Below are 21531 nucleotides of genomic sequence, written 5' to 3'. Positions count from 1 at the left end.
ACCAGGGTTGCAGTCACAACCTATAGTTTTAAATGAGACCATTTACAATTTAATTAAGTTTATTGGAAGCCATTAAGATTGCAGTTTAAACCTTCCAAAATTCGACATGGCTTTTATGGTTTAAATTTACAATATTGCACACAACCTCTTGCATGATATACAGAAATTACTTAAAAACATAAAAGCAAATTACAAACATTGATTTTACAGTGACATTTTAGCTTCCCATGGCAATTACAGAAAACTAAAATAATCTTAATCCTAGAACAGACATTAACATGGTTATTGAGCAAAAGTGTAGAATTTGCTTCCTTGGCTCCTTACTGAGCAAAGAGGTCTAAACCATACAATTTTATCAAGTATTTGAGCATATTTTAACTCATTCTTGAATAAACTGGTCAAGAACTTATTTCTCATTCAAAAAACACCTTCACAGAGTGGGTCACAATGCAAATCTTTACAGGACAGGGAGTATGATACATCCCTAATGCAGCATTAAAAAGTTACTGAGGCTTAATTTCCAACATTAAATGTTATGTGAACTTTTTCATTACGTGGAGCTTTATGTAAGCAATGCTCAAGAGGATGACTGTCATACAGGCCAAAGCAACAATGTTTTCCCACATTGCCCAGTTATCATAGCCAATCCCCTGTCCACAGAGATAAGCATCACCATAACACCTGTCAAGAAAATACAGCTGAATTAAGCCTCAAGAATGATAACATGCAGCTCATTTAAAACTATATAACCATTCATATAATTAACAGTTTCACATTCCTCCTAAAACACTGATTAGGGATTAATTTGTTAAAAGTATAAGGAGGTGTAGAAGGACAAATATGAAGTCTCATTTTCTAGCTGGGAAAAATGTGATCGAGGACAGCGTTCAGATTCCTTTGTAAATCAGGAAAGTACTGTCGTCAATGTTACATTTTCTAACAAAATAACTAGGATACCATATTTTAAATACACTTACACTGCTCCAAAGGGTTTTACGTTGCTTGAACAGTTATCCATTGCAGATTGATAGTCTATGGTTTGATTCAAGTACTCTGCACAGAAAAACAAGCCTCTCAATTCATTCACTTCGAGTGCCTGTAAAAAGAGAAGATGGTTAAAGACCCAAGACAGGCCATTGATCTCTGGCATTGCAGTGTCCAAATCAAGTTGTGTGTAGCTAGAGATGAGAAGGGTCCATTTCATAGCAATTTCTCAAGTAAGGTATACATTTTGTTCAAAGTACATTCATATTTGCATCAGAAATATTACTTTAGGTCATGTAAAGTGTATATATGTATAGTAAAAAGGTTTATTCCTCTTACTGTCAGTCCGTATCTTAGTATGCTGAAGTATTTCAGCCAGTTGATCCAAGCTGGGACAGAGGGCAGGTTCACCAGCAAGCCAGAGAAGATCTACAAAATATGTACAAATGACAATGACATTTCTGCTTCCCTTCACAAATACACTTAATACTGCAATATACCATGCAGAGGAGTTTCTAGACAAAGTTTTAGGGGGGCAGTTGCCAAGTGTTTTGTGAAACTTCTTAATTCTTGGATTCTTTTGTTGTATTTTTAGGGGGACGGAGAGAAAATACAAGGGCTGGCTGACTGTTTGACCACGCCGTTACTTCATACATCATTATTTTTGGGGGGGCCCCGCCACGAGAAGACAGGCTGAAGCCCCCCTAATTGGGGTCTAGTGAAGCCTCCGCGATACCATGGATGCTTAAAAAGGTTTACGAGAACTGGCTGACCCATAGCCGGTCAGGTTAACATTCTGGATATTGACAAAGGTCTGGCACTCAATTTGCCAAATGTTTCTATAGAAAGAATTGCAGTGCATTGCAGCCTTCCTGAAGTAGTAAGGAAAGCAAAAACCTACTAAATTAAATTTTAATATGACTGAAGTTACAGCAGATGTCCTGTGCATTTTTGAAGACAATGGCATTTACAACTCTTATTCCTGCTTCAGGCTGCTGGATACTAAGGGCACCATAGACAGTATTCCACACTTAGTTTGGCTTATTCTAGTATACTAAAGGGGTGGAAACTGCTTTTTATACTTACATTCATGAAAATAAAGCACAGGTTAAGGGTAAGGCTTGCCATGCCAACAGAATCCATTCCAGTGCCGACCGCAAGAGCCATTGCCGTCGATGTGTAGGATACCATGATCAGCGTGAACATGAAGAAGAAGAAATTGCCAGGGAGTCTTTGGTAGCCTGCAATGCATTAACATGCAAAAGGACATTTATTGACATGTTAAACCTGTTCAAATTAGGGATCATGACATTGCGAAACATACTAAGTGACAATGTGACTCATTACAGCACAGTGCCAATGATAACCACGCCTGTCCTATAAACGGCATCCCGGTCACAGTACATTTACTCTACATTGAAATAGTCATAAAATCCTGTAGCGTTTCATGTTATACACAGTTTGTTCTGTGTAACAGCAGTTGCTTTGAGCCAGCCAGTCGTGCTGCAGGGAGGGATATAGCTCAACTACAGGGCTGTCGGAGCAAAGACAAAACTATTATGGTTAAGAGAAGCATGTGAGGGTTTGCATACATTACATAACCCTATAGTTCTCTTTGGGAAAGGCATTTTTAATGCTTCAATAAAGGTCACTTCAGGCAAAACTTTATTTATATTAATAATCTTTAAATTAATATTAATTCAGCATCTTTTAATGGTCATGGCCAAATAAGTGGTTGTAGCAGCTGTTCATTGTTCATCAGCAAAGAAAAAAAGTTCCGTTTTGGGAATAACCAATTACAGATCATAAGTATAGTTTAATGAACAATATAGCACCCTGCATAGACTTGGCTTCTCCCATTTATTTATTTCAGTCTCATACACTTGGGAGCTGGTGATTAGTGGCTGGCAGTTTACTGATATTATTTCCATTTCACACTGGTTAGAGATTTAGAACTACTGATCAATAGTTTTGATAAGTAAAAGTGCTTTTTATTGAATGGAAAATATGCCTTTCCTGAAGAGAAAAACATCACTTTAATGGGGCAAGCAGTGCAGGCAAATAGACTGAAGGTTTAAAATAAGGGGTACATTAACGACCTTCCCATTGAAGTCAAGACGGAGTCCCTGACCTCCTTCCAGCGATTACTCAAGACGCATTTGCTCAGGCTACTTGTAATCTAGTAGTTTATTTTCCTGTAAAATTGCACTAATTCAACAAAGCTTTGACATACCCCTTGCTTGCATTAGCAGTACTGCACTTGCACTTACTAGATTTTACCATCTAGGACTTGTATTGGTTTACTGTGCATGTCCTATACAAGCATGTAAATTGGAATTTGTAAAACTACATGCTGCTTTGAACTGTATTGTGCTTATGTTTTGTAAGTCACCCTGGATAAGGGCGTGTGCCAAAAAATAAATTATACTAAAGAGCTTTATTGGTTAGGTTTATTCATTAGGATTTTTCAAGACAGACCTTTATGTTCTATCAGCATGTTTTGTTTGCATAAGGTTTGAGAAGTTTTATTAGTGCAATAGGATTAAGCACCAGCACACACAGACCAGCACCAACAAGGTTTGGGAAAAAAAAGCTTCCCCCCCCATCATATGCATTAAGTATGCCTTTAAAGCAATTCTACAGAAAAGTCACAAATAAAATCCAATATTATGCTAACCAAATTAGGCACTCACCAATCATCCAGTATGTGATGAATGAGAATGTAATTCCAGGCACAGTCCGCATTGGAATCAGGTCTCCTAGTAGTACTGCAAAGAAATAGGCCGATAGCCTGTAGTACCCACTGGTGTACTGGTGACTAGGGTTTAAAAAGACAAACAGGGAAATTAAGCATTTCAAAATAGTTTGTCAATTCTCAGACAACAGAACCATTTATACACACTGTAGAGCCCTAATCTGAAATGCACACAGAGGTGGGTTCAAAAACCCTGTAGAATGCGGTCAAAATAACCAAGGCCACTTACTGTTCTGTAGTTTAACCCAGATACCCAGAACAGGGTCTGAAAAGAAAAGCAATTTGGTCCTAATGCATCATACAAGCCCCCCCTCATATTAAACATTACATATGCCTCAATTATACTCTGGTTTAACCATATATTGGGGTTCCCGACCAGTTGCGAGGCAGAAACTGCACTTCCCCTCATCATGAGATAGACATGTGGGCCCAGTTATCTTTGTCTGGTCTGCAGACGTGCCTGTACATTGTTCTTTGACCTCTTCCATGCAGCTGCTCATAATGAATTGACCATGCATCTCTGGATGATTTCAATTCAGACAAAAATCACATTATAGAATGCATACTTCACCTTAAAAATAAATCTGCTCTGTCCAGCATTTAATACCACAATTATAAAATGTTGCTTTTACTTACATGAACAATTTCTTCTCTTTGATGAAAGTCTCAATTGCCGAAACACTGGAGAAACCCTGACTGGTGATCACAAAGAATAAGGAGCCGACCCTGAAACACATTTCAGCACATAGTTTCCAGGTTCTTCAGAAACTATGAATGGGTTATAAATGTGAAGCATTTAAAGAATCCTCCTTTTATTTTAAAGGAAACCAAGCAGTTTCACAAACTGTTAGAATGATAAAGATGAAATGAATGGACATGATATGTGCATCAGTATTACACTTTACATAGTTAAAGATGAGCTCAGCAGGGTGAAGGACATCACCAGCCACATTTGTAGTACAGCCCCAGCCATCCTTCATTTAATTTTATACACATAGTTTCTGAACAAAACTGCCTCACAAGCGTGTCTTCAAGTCAGTTCAAGGGTTAAAAACAAAAAGGTAAGAGACGCTCAAGGCAAGACTGCAAGGAGAGTGAACAGGAAGGTTCTCTGGTGGAGCTTGTACTTTTGGTTTTAATTTTACTTATTTGGCACATTGTTAGTTAACGGGGTCCAGACTACTTGTGGGGAGAGGGGAAGGGTGCACAGGCCAGACTCCTGCAGCCAACTGACCACACAGTCAAAGTTGAACATTTTACCTGTTCTGCAATCCAGTGGGGTCTAGTTGGGCTCCAAAGAAGATCACACCAGCAAATAGACCCAAAATAATGCTTCTTAGAATCTGTAGAAAGACATAACTTTTAGGTTTGGTTTGTTCTCAGATTAGTATCCAAAGAATGATACATTTAATGGAACAACAATTACATAATTCTAATGCATGGAGATGAGAATGAAAGGTGCTTTTACACATTAGAGGAACACTGAACGTTTAATCGACTTGTACCAAGAACAAGTCTAACATCTAATCACCTGGAAGTCTTGGGTTTAAATTAAATTTCTCCTTGAGCCTAGGGACAGATGGAACTGGTAAAAGATTTAAGATTGGGTTTTGCTTTTAATTTCCCAACTATAAATGCCAGCAGAGATGGAACATGAAAAATGAATAGATTTTACTGAATACATCACTTTGGTGAATAAATTGAAGCAGCTGCAGCAATTTACAGCCCACGAACTTTAGATTCACACATCCTGGACTGCTGTGGAGTTCATACCTGCGCAACTGAAGCCTGAGGGTTCCGAATGAGGTTCTTAAAGGAGCGCTTGGTCACCCAGTAAAGCTGGGTAAAGAACGAGGTGGCATAAGTGATCGACTCCATCCTCCTTCCACTTCTATCAGTTCCTCTGTGTTCTTGAATATTCCTCATTGTAACTTGTACATACTGATACTGGGTTGAGGCCACGTATTTCTCACGGAGTGTATCCACCACAGTTTTATGAGCCACTACAGGATCCTGAGGATTCACCGTTTCCAAGTTGCCTTCCGCTCCACTTTCTACTTGTGTAAATTCATAGTAATTAGAAATGTAATTTGAACAATTCTTTGCATCTTCCAGTTAAAACTTAAATTCAACACTATTAATGTCACTAATAAACATTACCTATTTTATGCATTATGGCATAAGAATGATCATAAAACTAATAACAGTACAACTATTCAGGGGTTTGGATTAATAGAAGGACCCTAGCCAGTCATACTATAAACATACCAAAAGCCCAACAGGTTTGTTTGACTGAATAGGAATTCATTTAATCCAGTGTTCTGCCGTGTATTTCCATGCTATTTTCAGGTTCATAAAATCGAGTATGGGAACATTGAGATCTAAGGATATTGACATGGTTACAATCATTGGTTTGAAAAACAGCTGAATTCAGTAAAAAATATTGAATCATAGGACTTTTGCAATACTACCATTTGCCTGGCCATCTCTGGAAGGGCCTGCTCTGCTTGCTGCCACTGCAGTCGAATCCCCATTAATCACATCCAGAAAGAAATCGGGTGGATTAGTGTATGCTTCACTCTGGTAACCTGAAAGAGAGTTCACCATTTGCCATGTCAGCAGTATTCACATTTTAGTAGGCCAGAATAAACATACTTCCAATGAAAGCTATATCAAGAAGTTCAAGCTTACCAATTGATCCGAAATACCCCAGAGCAGCATTGGCAGGTCCATGGTACATCATTTTCCCAGCAGCCAGTAAAGTCAGGCTGTCAAACAGCTTAAATATTGAGTAACGGGGCTGGTGAACTGAGAATATAATTGTTCGCCCCCTTCTTGAGAGCCTGAAGGAGTAAAATTAGTGCAGTTATGGCCTACAAGTACACCATAAATTATAAAATGGAACTAATAATTTATGTTTAACATTTTCACTTACCAATTGCATATTTCTAATATTAAACTGAATTTGCACACATTTAAATGTTAACTGAAATAAACCTATTTAGTTTGAATTTCAGCAAAATAAAAGTTCTCCATTATGCACTTGAATTACAAGGGTCATGATTAACAAAACTTGAAAACTACAGTGGCCCTGAAATGCAAAAAGAAAACTGCAACTGCAAAAAGATTTAGTTTTTTCATCTGCCAGCCACATTATTTCGAAGCCCACTGCTGTTATGGGCAACACCCGCACAGGACTGAAGCGCTGTCATTGGTCAGCATCTGTTCTCTGTGCAAGAGAGGCGCTCGATTTCAAGTACAAGTGTTGATGCAGGTTATACTACAAAGGTTAGAAAGTGATGTTAGCCTACTATAAGGGTTTCCTACAGCAATTGCCATGCACATGGTGTGTTGGCAAGTTAACTACACACAGATGTTAACAGAAATAAGAGGACTGATTTCACATTAAATGAACATCATGCTTTTATTAGCTGAACACTAAAACATTGCAATTCACAATACTGCCCGTGTATGGGAGTGTGCGCATACATTTAATACATACGAGGATGGTGTTCACTGTAAACACTACAGGGAACACACACAATTGGTGCAATGAATGGGACTTAAGCACTCCATTTACACTTTCCGATATTAAAAGTGATTTGATCCCAGAAAATTAAGGGAATACTCCAAGTTCAGAAATTAATGTTAAGCGTTCCCTTAATTTTATTGAGCAGTATTTTAACAAATATAGGTCTTGATCAAGATATGAAATTAGCCTACAGGACCTACATTTGTCTATACAGTACACCTCCACTTCTAATTATACTTCCCTGTAAAGAGTTTGCAGTCAATAGAGTAAATTTGTATTGTGTTTAATAAGTGAAGCGAGAGTGACATTCAAAATAATCATAATTCCAGGAGGCATCTGATTTCCAGGTCTGCATCAATACTTTAAATTGAGTGTTTCTCCAGAGCACACAGAGCACACAGAGCACACAGAGCACACAGAGCACACAGAGCACACAGAGCACACAGAGCACACAGAGCACACAGAGCACACAGAGCACACAGAGCACACAGAGCACACAGAGCACACAGAGCACACAGAGCACACAGAGCACACAGAGCACACAGAGCACACAGAGCACACAGAGCACACAGAGCACACAGAGCACACAGAGCACACAGAGCACACAGAGCACACCAGTCCTGTAGCTGCCTAGAACAGCAGTGCGGGATGAAGAGGCGGGACACGATTTCTATTGGTAATAAATGGTGCATTGCTTACTGTTTTTTTTATGGTGGCCCTGAAGTGCAGAACGCAAATGCAAAAGGAAGAAATGCAAACATTTTTCTCCTAGGACATTTGTTATGGGCTGTACCTTTTCAGCAGAATGAGCACTGCACTGGAAGTGCTGGCATCCAGGCCTGTTGTTGGCTCATCCAGGAATAAGACGGGGGGCTCCGTTATGAGCTCCATTCCAATGCTGGTTCGTTTCCGCTCTCCTCCAGACACACCTCGGATTAGTTCTGTGCCCACCTGTAGAAATCATTTCAGTATGCTTTTCAAAAATGCTATGAGACAAGTGTTGCCAACTGACACTTTACCTGCATCTAGGCATTACTTGTTTATTGTTGTAAACCACATAGCCAAGCTAGTACCACCCTGAATTAGGTATTGTGCTCTTAAATCTATATATAACATGAATTATAGCATTACAATAGATATTACCCCTCTGTTTCATCAGTGCCTAGCATTCAAATCTACAAAAACAAAAAGCACATGAACTACGCAAAGGAGAAACTCATGGAAACTATGCAAAGTTGGCAAACTCATCTAGGATTCACAGGAAGTGCCAATTTGATATGGGCTTTATAAAAGACTGACGGATGTATACTCACTCTAGAGTCGGCCACTCTGGTCAGCCCGAGTTCAGAGATGACATTGGCCACTCGCTCCTCCTTGTCCTCAAAGCTGATAGATGTAGGGAGCCGCAGCGCCGCCGAGAACAGCAGGTTTTCCCGGACGGTCAAGTTGCCCATGACAACATCATCCTAATTGAGGAAACCGAAAAACCATTACATCAGACAAGAAGGGCAGACTTTTGGGCTCATTACTCCCACTCGATTGTTAGTGGTATAGAAAGGAGAACTTAGACTTGTAAGATTCACCTACTTGGACAACATATCCTGAAATACACTTGAAGTTGGCAGGCTGTGGGGCTCCATCGATGAGGACATCACCAGACAGACCAGCAGGGTCCTTCCTCGCAGCCAGTACATCCAGCAGCCTGAAGCAGGAATAACAGCATAGACAAGTTTTATTATCAATACAGTCAATATTGGCAATCACAAATTCACAAAGATCTTTAGTATGCCACCAGCATCAGATAGCCCATTGGATAGTGTAGATGCATAACAGGCCACAATTGTCCTTTAAACTCATCTGAAAACATTTGAGGTGGAATGTATTTCAATGATCCACTACATTTGTGTTGTGTGATACAATTAAAAGATGGAGATTGTTTACAATGTGGTTTAGCTAGGCAATTCTATGCAGCTCTGTACAAATACAAAAATATTAGTTACATTTAGGTTGTCTTGTTTTTTCATTTTATGCACCAAAGGATTAACTGGATTTGAACAGTGGTATTATTTGCAGTGTGCTCATTTTCCTCTGAAAACAATACTTACGAAGACTTCCCACCTCCTGATGGGCCCAGGATAGCATTCAGCCCTGGCTTCATTATGCCACTGGAATAAAGAATGATATTTTTGTAATCTGCTCTTATCCTGCAAGTCCTTTCTAATGTTAGAGACCAGTTAGACTTCATGCAACAAACCTTGATAGTAACACAGACTTGGAACACATCACGCAGATTGACACTTACAATTTTATCATTTTTATAATAGCAAGACGTTCATTAGAAACAAGTTAAAAAACGTCAGAGGATCAAAGTTCACATCCAGTTTAAAGAAAAAACAGGTCTGAAAGGCAAGTTACAGATACCCAATTCAGACAATACACTCCCTTTAAGGACAATATTTTCTGCTATATAACAAACAGACTACCGCACAGAAAACAACTTCTTAGCATAAACATGTTATTTTATAGCTGGACAAATTCAAGATCATACCAAGTCTGACATTTTTTAGGTCTCTCGAGATCTAACATGACATACTTTCAGTTCAGTAGGTCAACAAGTTATTGATTTAAATTATACATAATGAAAGGGATTAGGATACATTTTTGAAAACTTACTTGAGGTCATGGAGGATGTGCTTATTTACAGGTGTGCGTTTGCAGGCTGGTCCTTCAGAACTCTTGACAGAGTAATTGATGTTGTGAAAGGAGACCACAGACCCTCGGGGGGATCTCTGGGACTCCCGGGTTAGTGCTGCCACCATGGCATTGGGTGCATGGTTGCCATTGGCAGACTGGTTGTCCCAGGATGGTTCTTCAGACATTTTGTCTGGCAAAAATAATTAAGCAAGAAAATGTAATACAGGTTTACCAATTTTAATAGACCAACAGGGCCAGAGCCAGAGCTGCTGCCCACCCAGTTGTTCGTATACATTGATATAGCAGATTATCAAAGCAGAAAAGATTTAGTTTGTGCTTTAAATAAATAACATGCAATCATCTTCAAAGTGTCCGCCCCTCAAATTACCCCCTTCAGGCACCCTACATACGTGTTACGTCATCACCGTACTTCACGCTGACGCATCCTACCGGAAGAAGTGGAGCCTTATGTGTGAAGTGAACATTTCATAGGAAGCAGGCGAACGATTTCGAGCAGCATTTTCCACAGTTATGGACACAAAAAGTCCGATACTGCCGGTCATACATGTACTGGAGACCAGCAGCGTCGAGGGAGTGAACAGCCTCCAGCCAGCTCAGACAACGGGCCCCGGCGGCAGCGACTGCCCCAGGTTAGGCACAGAAACCCCGCACAACCAGGCCAAGGTTTCCACCTCGCGTTTTTTAAAACATCGTTCAGCCTGGCATCACAATAGGGAATGGCTAGAGAGCAGTACACCATTAAAACCGATTCCAATTTGCTTTCCATGCATAAAATGTGACTCTTTAGGAAATGCCGATCTTGCCTTTACCGTTAAGGGATATTGGGATCGGTCCGAGACTCTCCTCCATTGTAATAGGCCAACTGGAGAGGAATCGGTGGTGTATATGTGCAGTGGAAAAGGAAAGCGAAGGGAGCCTCTCCATGACCATGGTCAGTCATGTTTTACATTTCATCGAGATGCATGCATCACTATAGATTTGTGGATTTTGTACGATCAGCTAGGTGCATGCAGTGAACAACAGTGTAAAGCACTTGGAGATCATTTGTACAACGCATTTAAATGCCGGTACACCGAGTCTATACGTTTGGTGGTACAGTTCTCAACGAATACATGGTGCCAGCCCTGTCTACACATACACGTCTCTTGTAGTTTCAATAAAAGACACTGTCTCCGGTGCTTTCACATCTCCACTCACCCGTCTTGCTCACAGATTCGTGAAAACAACCTCTGGACAAGTCTCTTAAATACATCTGGTATCAATTAATCGCATCTAATTAGCACCGCACATCTATGTATTATCCAATTACCAATTAGGAAATCCCATATTACAGTAGTTTAAACAAAGTGTGAGCATCATCTCATTATCGCTAATAAAATAAGATCCACATTCAATTCATTATCAATTAATTTCCCATTAATTCAAATCTATTTGAAGATTGTCAATGTAGGAAAGATCTTTTGGTGAATAGTTTCATACTCAATTCTAACCTTTATTTAACCAGGTAAGGGCATTGAGAATAAGTTCTCATTTAAAATACCAACCTGGCCAAGAGGCAGCAGAGATAGAGCAAACATCAGCACAGAGTTAATTAAGTACATCACAAAAATAAATTAAAAAATCAATTACAAAAAATAATAATGAAATCAACATCTCCTCTGGCAGGTACCTGAAAAGGGAAAAGTGAGAAAGCTGAGAAAGCACCATCCGAAATTAAACCAGAGAGTTTGAGCCTTGATTGTAACTCATTCAAATCTAATATATGAATGGCACAGGATTAACACATTAATACAGGGGTGTCAGACTCCAGTCCTGGGGGGGCCGCAGTGTCTGCAGGGTTTCGTTCCAGCCCAGCTCTTGGCTTCTTAATTGGTCTAATTAAACAATTAACTGGATTAATATAACCCTTCTCTTCAGACTCTTGGGTTCAATGTTTTGAGTCATCAACAAATAAGGGATTGGCTTTAATAAAATGTGAAAGTTTTAGATAAGCCTGCCGGAGTAAATAATGACATTTATTAAGTAATTGGGATCTCCTGTTGGAACAAAAACCGCCAGACACTGCGGCCCCCCAGGACTGGAGTCTGACTCCCCTGCATTAATATGTCATGCACTTCATCTGTGTTCAGATGTGAAATTCATGTATAACAGGTTTAGGGTTAGGGTTCATGTGCTCAACCTCAGAACTTAGATGATGTGCATGAGGTATTGATGTGTTAATCCTGTGGTATTAATCTGAATTCTTGAGGAATCACACCACATTGTTTTAAAGTGTTACACAAAATGTGAGACATGTCTTAAATGATCTTCAATGTTGGTCAATTGCTTCTAGAAACACTTTACACTGATACACATATCATTGCTAAAATAGTGCTTATGTTTATAGTGTATTGTGACACTGGGGGGTTGGGTGTGGTACAGGCGAGATGTAGGCAGGGGTTGAAGCACAGAGACTCGCAGACTCCGAGTTCAAGGTACAACAGCTCTTTGGCTGGCTTTATTGTAGACAGAGGGCTTTGCGACAAAGAGCATTCACAGAAACAAAAGCAAACATCTGCATCCATCTACACTTTCTTCCAGTGCCTCTCTATGTCTGGTAAGCTAAGCCACAGACCAGTTCACCAAACAAATACAGAAGGAGAGTTCATAGTTGAGGGAACAGCAAAAGTCCAATGACCAGGGGAAGTGTCGTCAGCCAGTGCAGGGTCTATACCACAGGGGGTTCATAATTCAAAACAGGTCAAAAGACAGGTATTCTCTCGCCTCGCCTTGCCTTGCCTTGCCTCCTTGTCCATGTCCACTAGTGTGTGGGTCCTCTGTTTATACTGGCAGGCCCTGAGCAACCTGTTCCTTGTTGTGGGTCAGGTGACCACCTGAGGAGGTCAGCTGACAGTCAACTTCCAGTTAAGTAACTGGGCTTGTGGGCATTGTAGTATTTATCCCTGGTGTTGTAGGCCTAGCAGCATTGAAATTGAGAATATGGGCAGGAATATAGCTTCTCAGTTTCTGACATGACATTGTCAGTCCAAGGTCTTCAATAGTGGGGACTGAGCCAAAATCTGTGAACAAGCAGTGTGGCACTCAGGCAAACCTACAGAAAGAGAGAAACCAAGACAGGGTTTGTAGCTGAATGAGGCATGACTGGTGAAGGTGTTGTAATACATTTAGCATGCAGAGGAATACAAATTATCTGTTTTCTGACACCCAGATTGAGAAATGGGTAATCATGTAAAAGCAGGCGTTTCCTTTTGACATGCTTTATAGAGATACAACAGTTGTTGGTTTACATTCATAGGCATGCAAAGCTTAAACATGCTGGTTCACACTGGAGGCATTGTTTTTTATTGTACATACCTTCCACCACTCAGACCAGTTCACCGCATCCAGGGATGGAGCAGAATCTGCTCCAAGGATGGGTGGTCCTCTGGTCAGTGGGCCAGGCAGTCACGAATCAGGTCCTGGCAATCTGTGGGTGAGAAAAGGAGGGAATGGGTTGGGTTCCTTGGATGAGTGAAGCATTTCAGGTGATGTGAAGGTCTCTTGCCTTACCCATGGAAACATCTGCTGGGAAGTGCATCACACCATTTACGATCTCCTCTTCTGTTGTAAAGGAAATTCTCTACAGGTCATTTTGTAGAGGAAAATTCCCAAGGACCAGATGGTGGCTGGGACCCTTCGTACCCAGAATACCGGATCCACTCTGGAGGCTTGTACCGAACTGTGCCTGCAGACACAAGAAATCATTTGCCACAAACACTTTAGTTTAATATCAATATTTAGACTTCTGTGGATCTATTTTCCAGATATATCAAGTAGGTGCTGTTTTAAGTCATGAAGTCATGAAGAATGCAGCCACAGCCAAAGTCAATGAGTTTGAGGTTGCCAGTGTCCAGCTGCACCAGGATGTTCTCTGCTTTGATTTCTCGGTGCAGGACTCCTTTCTCATGTCAGTGCTGCAAGATCTTTACCAGCTGCTGTATGAACCTCCTGGCCTCAGCCTCCTCCAGGCCTCTTTGGTGCTGAGCAAAGCTGAACAGGTCCTTGCGTGACTCAGGTTGCTCCAGGACCAGCAGGTACTCATCAGGCATCTCAAACCAGTCCAGCAGTTGGATCTCTCTGGCACAGGATGTTGTATCAACCACAACCATCTGCATCAGGAGCAGCTCCATAGGAACTTTTACTGAACATGCCCCCACAGTCTGCATACAAACATTTCAGATGTTTTAGAAAACATTTTAGAAAACCACTATTGAAAATCTTCTGAACAGCTGCAAAATGTGTACATTTGAATTAATACATTTGAATCTTTTTGTATGAAGAAAAGCACATAAATCATTCTGTGCAAGACAGAGAGGTGTCTGCTTTCTCTCAGCCTCAAACACACACTGTCCCATTTTACTATACAAAAGTATTTCTGGTTTTTATCTGATCATCAGTGTGGCAGGAGAGGTGTTTGGTATTCTTCCCATTCTGCAGTGTTAAACTGACATCAGATTAAAGAAAATATCCCACCTTTCAATGGGAAACACCATTTGAAATCTCTACTGGTAAGTAAAACATCAATATGTACATACTTTAAAACTTTATGCCAATCCACATTCTTTATTGGGATGTGTTTTACTTCTGCCTGAAATAATAAAAAAGAATGCAATAATGAATAAAAATAAGAGAGAAACTTAATTATTTTTTTTAGCACATTCTCACATTTGATAAACCACAATTTATTTCATAAACCATTTTTGTATTTGTATGTATGTATGTTTTTCTTTTTGTTTGATTTCTATAGCTAATGGATACAACTGTTAAAATAAGGACATGTTTAAATAATTAAATTAGTATCCATATTTTTAACTAATAAAATGTGATGGTAATTTCTTGTATCAGAATAGTGCCTGAATACATCCACAGTTATTTACTTTTCAATAAAATTAGGAGCTAATACAAATGTGAGCATCATCTGTCCTCTCTAACCTGTTCTTGGGCAGCCTCATAATTGGAGAGGAAGGTCACTGTCCGTCTCCTCACTGTCAGTGGTTGAGTGTTGAGAGCTGGAAGGAGAGTCTTCCTCAAAGGATGACAGTGCTCACCACCATGAACTCTTGACCTTTTTCTTACTTTCCCCTTCATTTCATCTTAGTGTGTGACTCCTCTGTACTAAAGTTCTCTTTCCCTGTATCTCCCCTCCATACATTTTATTTCTCTCCTCTACTGTCACTGGTCTCTGCTGCCCTCCATCCTCTCTCACTGTGGAGGAAGTTTCAGGTGAGGATCCTTGTTGACAACAAGCCACGGTGACAATTATTGATCTCAAACCCTGTTCATATTTATGAATTAATTTGTTTGACTGATGACTTTATACAATTATACTTAACCCTCCTATTATCTTTGGGGTCAATGTGACCCGATTCGATGTTTAACATCTCTAAATACATGATTAGCATCATTTTGTTTGCTTTGACTTTTCCTAATTTAATGGGGACAACGGGGTAAACATAAAATTAACATCATGATATGTTTTCAGTGTCCTGTACACATTTTGTAGCATCAGTGTTCTTTGGGGTCAATTTGACCCCAGGCTGTTTTAGCTGTATAAAACATACAAGAAATATCAAAATTTTACACACGTTTGTTTTGGTTGTTTTGGAAGATATTGAGGTCACTATAACATGCAATTTTAGAATCTTCAAAAAACTTCCCTTTGCTTTAGGGCCCTAACCTAACCTAACATAGCCATACCTGTAGTATTGTGAGAACCACTGATAGTTCACACGACATGGGCGAGGGGTAACATAATTCCCACAAGGACATTGATAGTTCCCCCAACACAGGGGAGGAGTAAAAAAGAAACTTGCACAGCAGCCTTCTAAACCATTTCTCTTGGTGCTCGGTGGGCTCTCTCTTTATGCTCTCTCTCAATTGAAAATTACCTCTAAGGTTTTCTGTCAATGAGGTTTTGTCACAGTTCTATGACAGTGAAAGAGACATAGGATAATGTTGATGAGGACCCTGATTATGAGACATCCTCCTCTGATGAGAATGAGACTCTTTGTGTTGACCCTCCTGTTGTCTCAACCACCAGCACACATTATTTATTATGGTTATTATGGTCCCTCTCCCCACTTGAACGACAGGGTTAGTTTACAATTAGTGCTGCTGATGTCATCAAAATGGTTCCAGGCCCCACCAGACGCTTGTGGGCCATGTCCAAGACATAAAATCAGCATTTGAGCTCTTTGTAACACCACCAATCGAAAAGGATACACTTGAGATGACAAATTTATAGGGGAGGCGTGTATGGGGACAGTTGGAAAGACTTGGATGTGACCCACTTGCAAGCCTACATTGGGTTGCTCATTTTGGCAGGAGTATACAAGTCAAAAGGAGAAGCAACAGCAAGCCTTTGGAGTGCTGACACTGGAAGGGCAATATTTCCAGCCACCATGTCTCTAAAGACATTCCGTGTTTTCTCCTGTGTCATACGCTTTGATGACAGAGAAACAAGGCAGGACCGACGGGAGCGTGACAAACTCGCAGCAATATGGGATGTATGGGACAATTAAGTTCAGCAATTACCCTTTCTTTACAATTCAGGCCCTCACGTCACTGTGGATGGATGTCTGGTTGCATTTCGTGGGTGCTGTCCCTTCAGACAGTACATACCAAGCAAACCGGACAAATATGGAATCAAAATATGTGCAGCATGTGACGCACAGTACAGCTATGCATCAAATTTACTCTGAACATAATACATGTTACTAAATTTTTCTTCTTTCCAAATATTAAAAATTACAAAAACCTATACTTAGAAATAATATAAAGCCATTAAAACACCAAAAAGATCTTTCTTTCCAATTTTAGGTCAATCAGTCAGATTTTATGGTGATTTGCATATTTGTCCATAGTCACCCAATAGGTATTCTGGATGTATTGCGGTGGGCGGGGGTTGGGGGTTTATTTATGTTTATTTAAAGGGGCTATTTAGGTAGACAACAAAGAAGCATCAAGTACCTGATACATAAACTTGGGTAAAAATCATATTCTGTAGGTTTAAATTGCTGGGGTCAAATTGACCCCAAGGATAAAAGATGTTAGTAAATTTGAGGATAACAGGAGGGTTAAAAGAGTAAGATAATACAGTGTTATAGTACAGAGAGAAAATATTTTCAATTTTGATAAAGTACTTTTATTTCCTGTTTCAGACTTCCACTTACTTAATCGAATACATTTATGAAAATTACACTTTTTTTATTGAAGAGATGTTAAACAACCGATTAGCAAATCTATCTAAAGAATTTCTCACCAACCCATCTGGCAAACATGGTGAGTAATGGCTAATGAACCCCCATGATGTTGAAACAAATAAACAGCCCTCAGTCCCCGACAGCTAGATTGCTACTGACCAAGGCAACGGTCAGGAGAACATGGACGCAGAGGGTGGTAACAATAACCAGGTTCAGACAGGCTGCTGTTGTTTTCTTTCTCTAGTGAAACAACACTTGGAGAATTTGAAGGGGAACTCAGTCAAATTAAATGGGACATTATAGGAAAATAATTAATTGAACTGAAGAGTGGACATATTTTACTTGATCATGGCACAGAAAATGGTCTCACAACTGGTATTAGATTTATTATACACAGGAGACTGAAGAATAAAATAATTTAATTTGACAGCCCTTCTGACAGAGCAGCACATTTAGTTATCCATCTCAAGTGATAGATTAGTTGAATTTTCAGAAAACATTTTTTCACAAAATCTCTTCAAGAGAAAGCATGGATGGAAAGATGTATGGATAGAATAACAAGAAGAGATAGGAAAAAAGAATGACATAATTGAAAGAGTGAAAATGTTGAAATGGCAATGGGCCGGACACATAGCAAGAAGAACTAATCAAAGATGGACAAAGGAAGCTATTGAATGGATACCAGGAAATAAAGACCTAGAAGTCGAGCACATACAAGATGGGAAGATGAAATCATACGTTGTGCAGGCGTGATGGAAAAGTGAAGCTGTAGATAGAAGTAAGTGGAAACATCTTGGGGAGGCCTTCATCCTGCAGTGGATCGATATGGGCTGATGGGGATGATGGTGTAATATATATAGTTCTACAGTTCAAATTGATTGTACAGTAGTGAATAGTATAGATTGTAACGATGCAGTTATGTCACATTTAGTGATTCCATTAGAATAAAAAGTAAACAATATAATGTACACACACGTACCAGCTGTTTATTTAATGTCCTTTTGTTAGCTCTGGACTACAAACCAAGACTAGGTGATTTAGATTTTACTTTGACTATGTAGTAAGCCTGAAGAGAACTTATTCAACTGTTAATGACTTGAGTCATACTGGAAGATGTGGCATTGCACTGACACCCAGGGATTCATGAAGTTTCCACTGAGTGCTATATGTTTTTTTTAGTTTCCAATGTGCCATTTTTTTATTTATATGCTCTTAGGCTTATAAAGTGCATGCACCTGTAACTTCACCACATACAACTCGACTTTTAATAGGAATTAATAGGGGGGGCATTGCCACCTAAATTGCTCCAGTAAATGCCCAGGTGTATAAATGGGTATGACTGTAAGAATAATGTGATATGTTGTAACAATTGTAAGTCACCCTGGATAAGGGTAATAATCAGGATTGCCAGTGTTGAGGAATTTTTACTGTGCCTGTCATGCAATGGCTTATTGTGTCAGTATTGGATTTTTAACATGAAAAATTATGTTTCAGGCTGGTGCTGGAAGTGGGAGTAGTTGACCTGCATGTGGCCGCCTTTCCTGTGGGTTCAAAAACTCCAACTCAATGTCCAGAATGATGACAGGATCACTGTACCGCTGAAGGTGACGCCACTCCCCTTTGATCAGTTATATTTTCTTACTTTCAATAAGACTTAGACTGATTAAAAATGTCTCAGTCTGACAGGACAGTGCTGTTTTTGTCCTGCTGTGACTGTATGTGGCCACTAGATGCCGCACTGAACTTATTCATTTACTTCCCATCGTCAGCAATAACAGACCATTAACTTGTCTAGTGCTTGAAGATAATATCAAATATTATAATAGCAAAAACAGTCAGGATGACCAGGAATACCAAAGTCTATAAAACAAATGCCCTCCCCTTTTAAACAGATCTCTGGCTGACTCCTAACCACCGTTTTGTTTTAGGTTTTAAAGTGTTAGACAAAATGTAGTGGCATCTTCTTATGTGTTAGCAAATTGTGATATATACGTCATGCCGAGTAAGTTCTTGTTTTTGTTTTGTCTTTTATTTTGGCATTGTGAGTGCACACAACTTTCAAACATTGCCTACAAATATAACATATGAAGGAACTTCACCTCATTGATTCATGTATCCCCCCGCCTCACCTGCATATCAAGGCTACAAATAAGGTTTCTGTGCAGTGACAATTTATCTTGGGAAAACAGCTGCTCTCCTTTACTCTGCCCACAACTAGAAATAAACTGTTTTTGGATTCAGTTCAGGTGGGAGCTGGTGTAAACATGAACTGATACTTGGGGGACGTTAACTTATGTGTGATTCATTAGCAATTGCCATCCCAGATGAGAGCTGTAGATAACTAAGAAAAAGGCACACCAAACAAGTACAGTATCTTGGAAACATTACATAAGTAGGCATATCCTGAACAGCAGGGGAACTGCTTAGTGTCACAGATGGAGCAGAGAGTTCTTGGAAAACTTGTTCACATTCAGGAGGTACATATGGCTTTCACTTCTTGTGGCAGTACATGTTTGGATCTCTATCATCATTTGATTGATTGTTGGATTAACACGAGCCTTGTGTCTTCTTTAGCACCCGGTAAAATATTATTGTATATTTTAACATAAGTATGTCAGTTCTCCCTTGAAGAAATATTCAAGTGTCTCCCAGAATAGTTAAGCCAAATTCTACTTTTCTTGTAGTCTATCTAATGGTCTATCTTTTAACTTTTTGACAATCAGAAAAGGTGGTCAGCACTCTGTAATTTATCCTGTTCCAAGAATGAAAATCTCCAGGTTCAGTGTATCTGCATTTATTGAAAATGTATGCCTAGATCTTTCAGCCATCCATTTTTTATATACCAGAAAGAGCAACAGATATAACTCCTTTTAAGGCTATTAACTATATATAACAAAAACATTAAAATGAAGTTGTGTAATGGATGACAGTCATTTAATTACACAGGCTTACTATTCCATGCAATGTAATATTTCAAGTTAGGCATCTTCAGAAGTTGTCTTTATTACACAATGGTTTTCTTCAAACTACATTATGACTAGGCCAGATTACAAATTACTTCAATTTAATTTTCAATTTGCATTAGTTTTGGAAAATGACAAGTATTTCCACGTATTTACTCTACCCACTCTGAGGAATTGCTTGCTCGGAGAAGGAATAAAGCCCCAAAAAGGGGACAGTTTGAGGGCATGATGGGATGATTGCACCGTTTACATTTGCCAGATATCTTGGCAGAAGGGACATCAGGAGTTATTAAGCTGGATGCTGGTTGGGTGTAAAGGTTTTGTGGACGTCATTGCATGCAGATGTTTTGACTTCAGATCTATTTACGTTTGCTTCACAGCGTCATGCCAATCGTGAACTCAGAATACGCAAATATAGATTGCTAATGCGATTGTGAGGACATATCTGAGGCAGACCATTTCAGATCCTCAACGTACCATCTGTTAAAACTACATCTGATATAGAATAAACAATTTACTTTGAGCTGACCGAAGAATATTTATATTTTCACAGTGATAGCAGCTGACACTTGGCTGAAAAACAGCAGTTCTATTTTTATCCCACACCTGCTTTATGAGGGAGAGACACACTTCAAAATGAATTTCACATTTCAGATTCACCTTCTTCCCACAGTAAATGGTAATTGCACTGGCTAGTTTACTATACTTGATATGGTGTAGTTTCATGAAATGAAAGACAACATTATTATAGATTGAGAAACATAAGACATGGTTAAAACCCTTGTCCATTTGTATTATTGGATATTTTATAAACAGTAAATAGTGTATGTGTTCCTTTTTACATTTTGTCTCAGAACAGTTTAATTAATGTGGCTAAAATCAATTAGCCATAATCCTTTTGGTGAAAGTAAAACAATTAAAACAATATTCATATTTATATTTAAAATGAAGACATTATATTACATACACAAATTCAAGCTATATCAACATGGTTTGAAGGTGTTTTTTATCATTATTCTTTTTCCATCAGAAAGATAAAATCCTAGCATTAAATGTAGACATCTTCTCTGCCTTTTTGCATTCAAAGCATGGAATAAAAAGTCACAGGGAGTGTCAGGTCTTCTTGATCAAATCCGTGTAAATCTTAGGCACAATTCTTTCCAAGAGAGTTCTTGTTGACTGTCCCCACTGGATTGAAAACAAAGCATGTGGAAATTCAACAAATCGATCAAAAACTATCAATGAAGGACCATCTTGCCATGGATATGAAGTATATAGTGATGCTGCATGACTGGGATAATTTGATCTGTGCTGCTTACTCGGTTCAACCTCTTTGGATGC

The 21531-nt window shown here is 39.3% G+C and overlaps 1 protein-coding gene across 2 annotated transcripts; it reads right to left on the bottom strand.

Moving 5' to 3' along the window:
• Window positions 1–41: 41 nt before the first annotated feature.
• Window positions 42–11199, bottom strand: LOC136715973 (broad substrate specificity ATP-binding cassette transporter ABCG2). 2 transcript variants are annotated; one of them, XM_066693403.1, is made up of 16 exons: window positions 11184–11199; window positions 9945–10155; window positions 9377–9436; window positions 8859–8973; window positions 8585–8737; window positions 8065–8222; window positions 6431–6582; window positions 6211–6327; window positions 5513–5796; window positions 5000–5082; window positions 4376–4465; window positions 3678–3802; window positions 2071–2225; window positions 1324–1413; window positions 978–1096; window positions 42–681 (listed from the first exon to the last, which is right to left on the bottom strand). In XM_066693403.1, the coding sequence occupies exons 2-16, from the start codon at window positions 10148–10150 to the stop codon at window positions 534–536; spliced, it is 2055 nt and encodes a 684-aa protein (XP_066549500.1). In that variant the 5' UTR covers window positions 10151–10155; window positions 11184–11199; the 3' UTR covers window positions 42–533. The 2 variants fall into 2 exon arrangements, with proteins under 2 accessions (XP_066549500.1, XP_066549501.1); XM_066693404.1 differs by having other exon boundaries at window positions 5513–5793.
• Window positions 11200–21531: the final 10332 nt, after the last annotated feature.

Source organism: Amia ocellicauda, chromosome 20 (assembly GCF_036373705.1).
Source record: "Amia ocellicauda isolate fAmiCal2 chromosome 20, fAmiCal2.hap1, whole genome shotgun sequence".
NCBI lineage: Eukaryota > Metazoa > Chordata > Actinopteri > Amiiformes > Amiidae > Amia > Amia ocellicauda.
The sequence above is the reverse complement of the archived record's forward strand: the minus strand, read 5'-3'. Positions and strand labels throughout refer to the sequence as shown.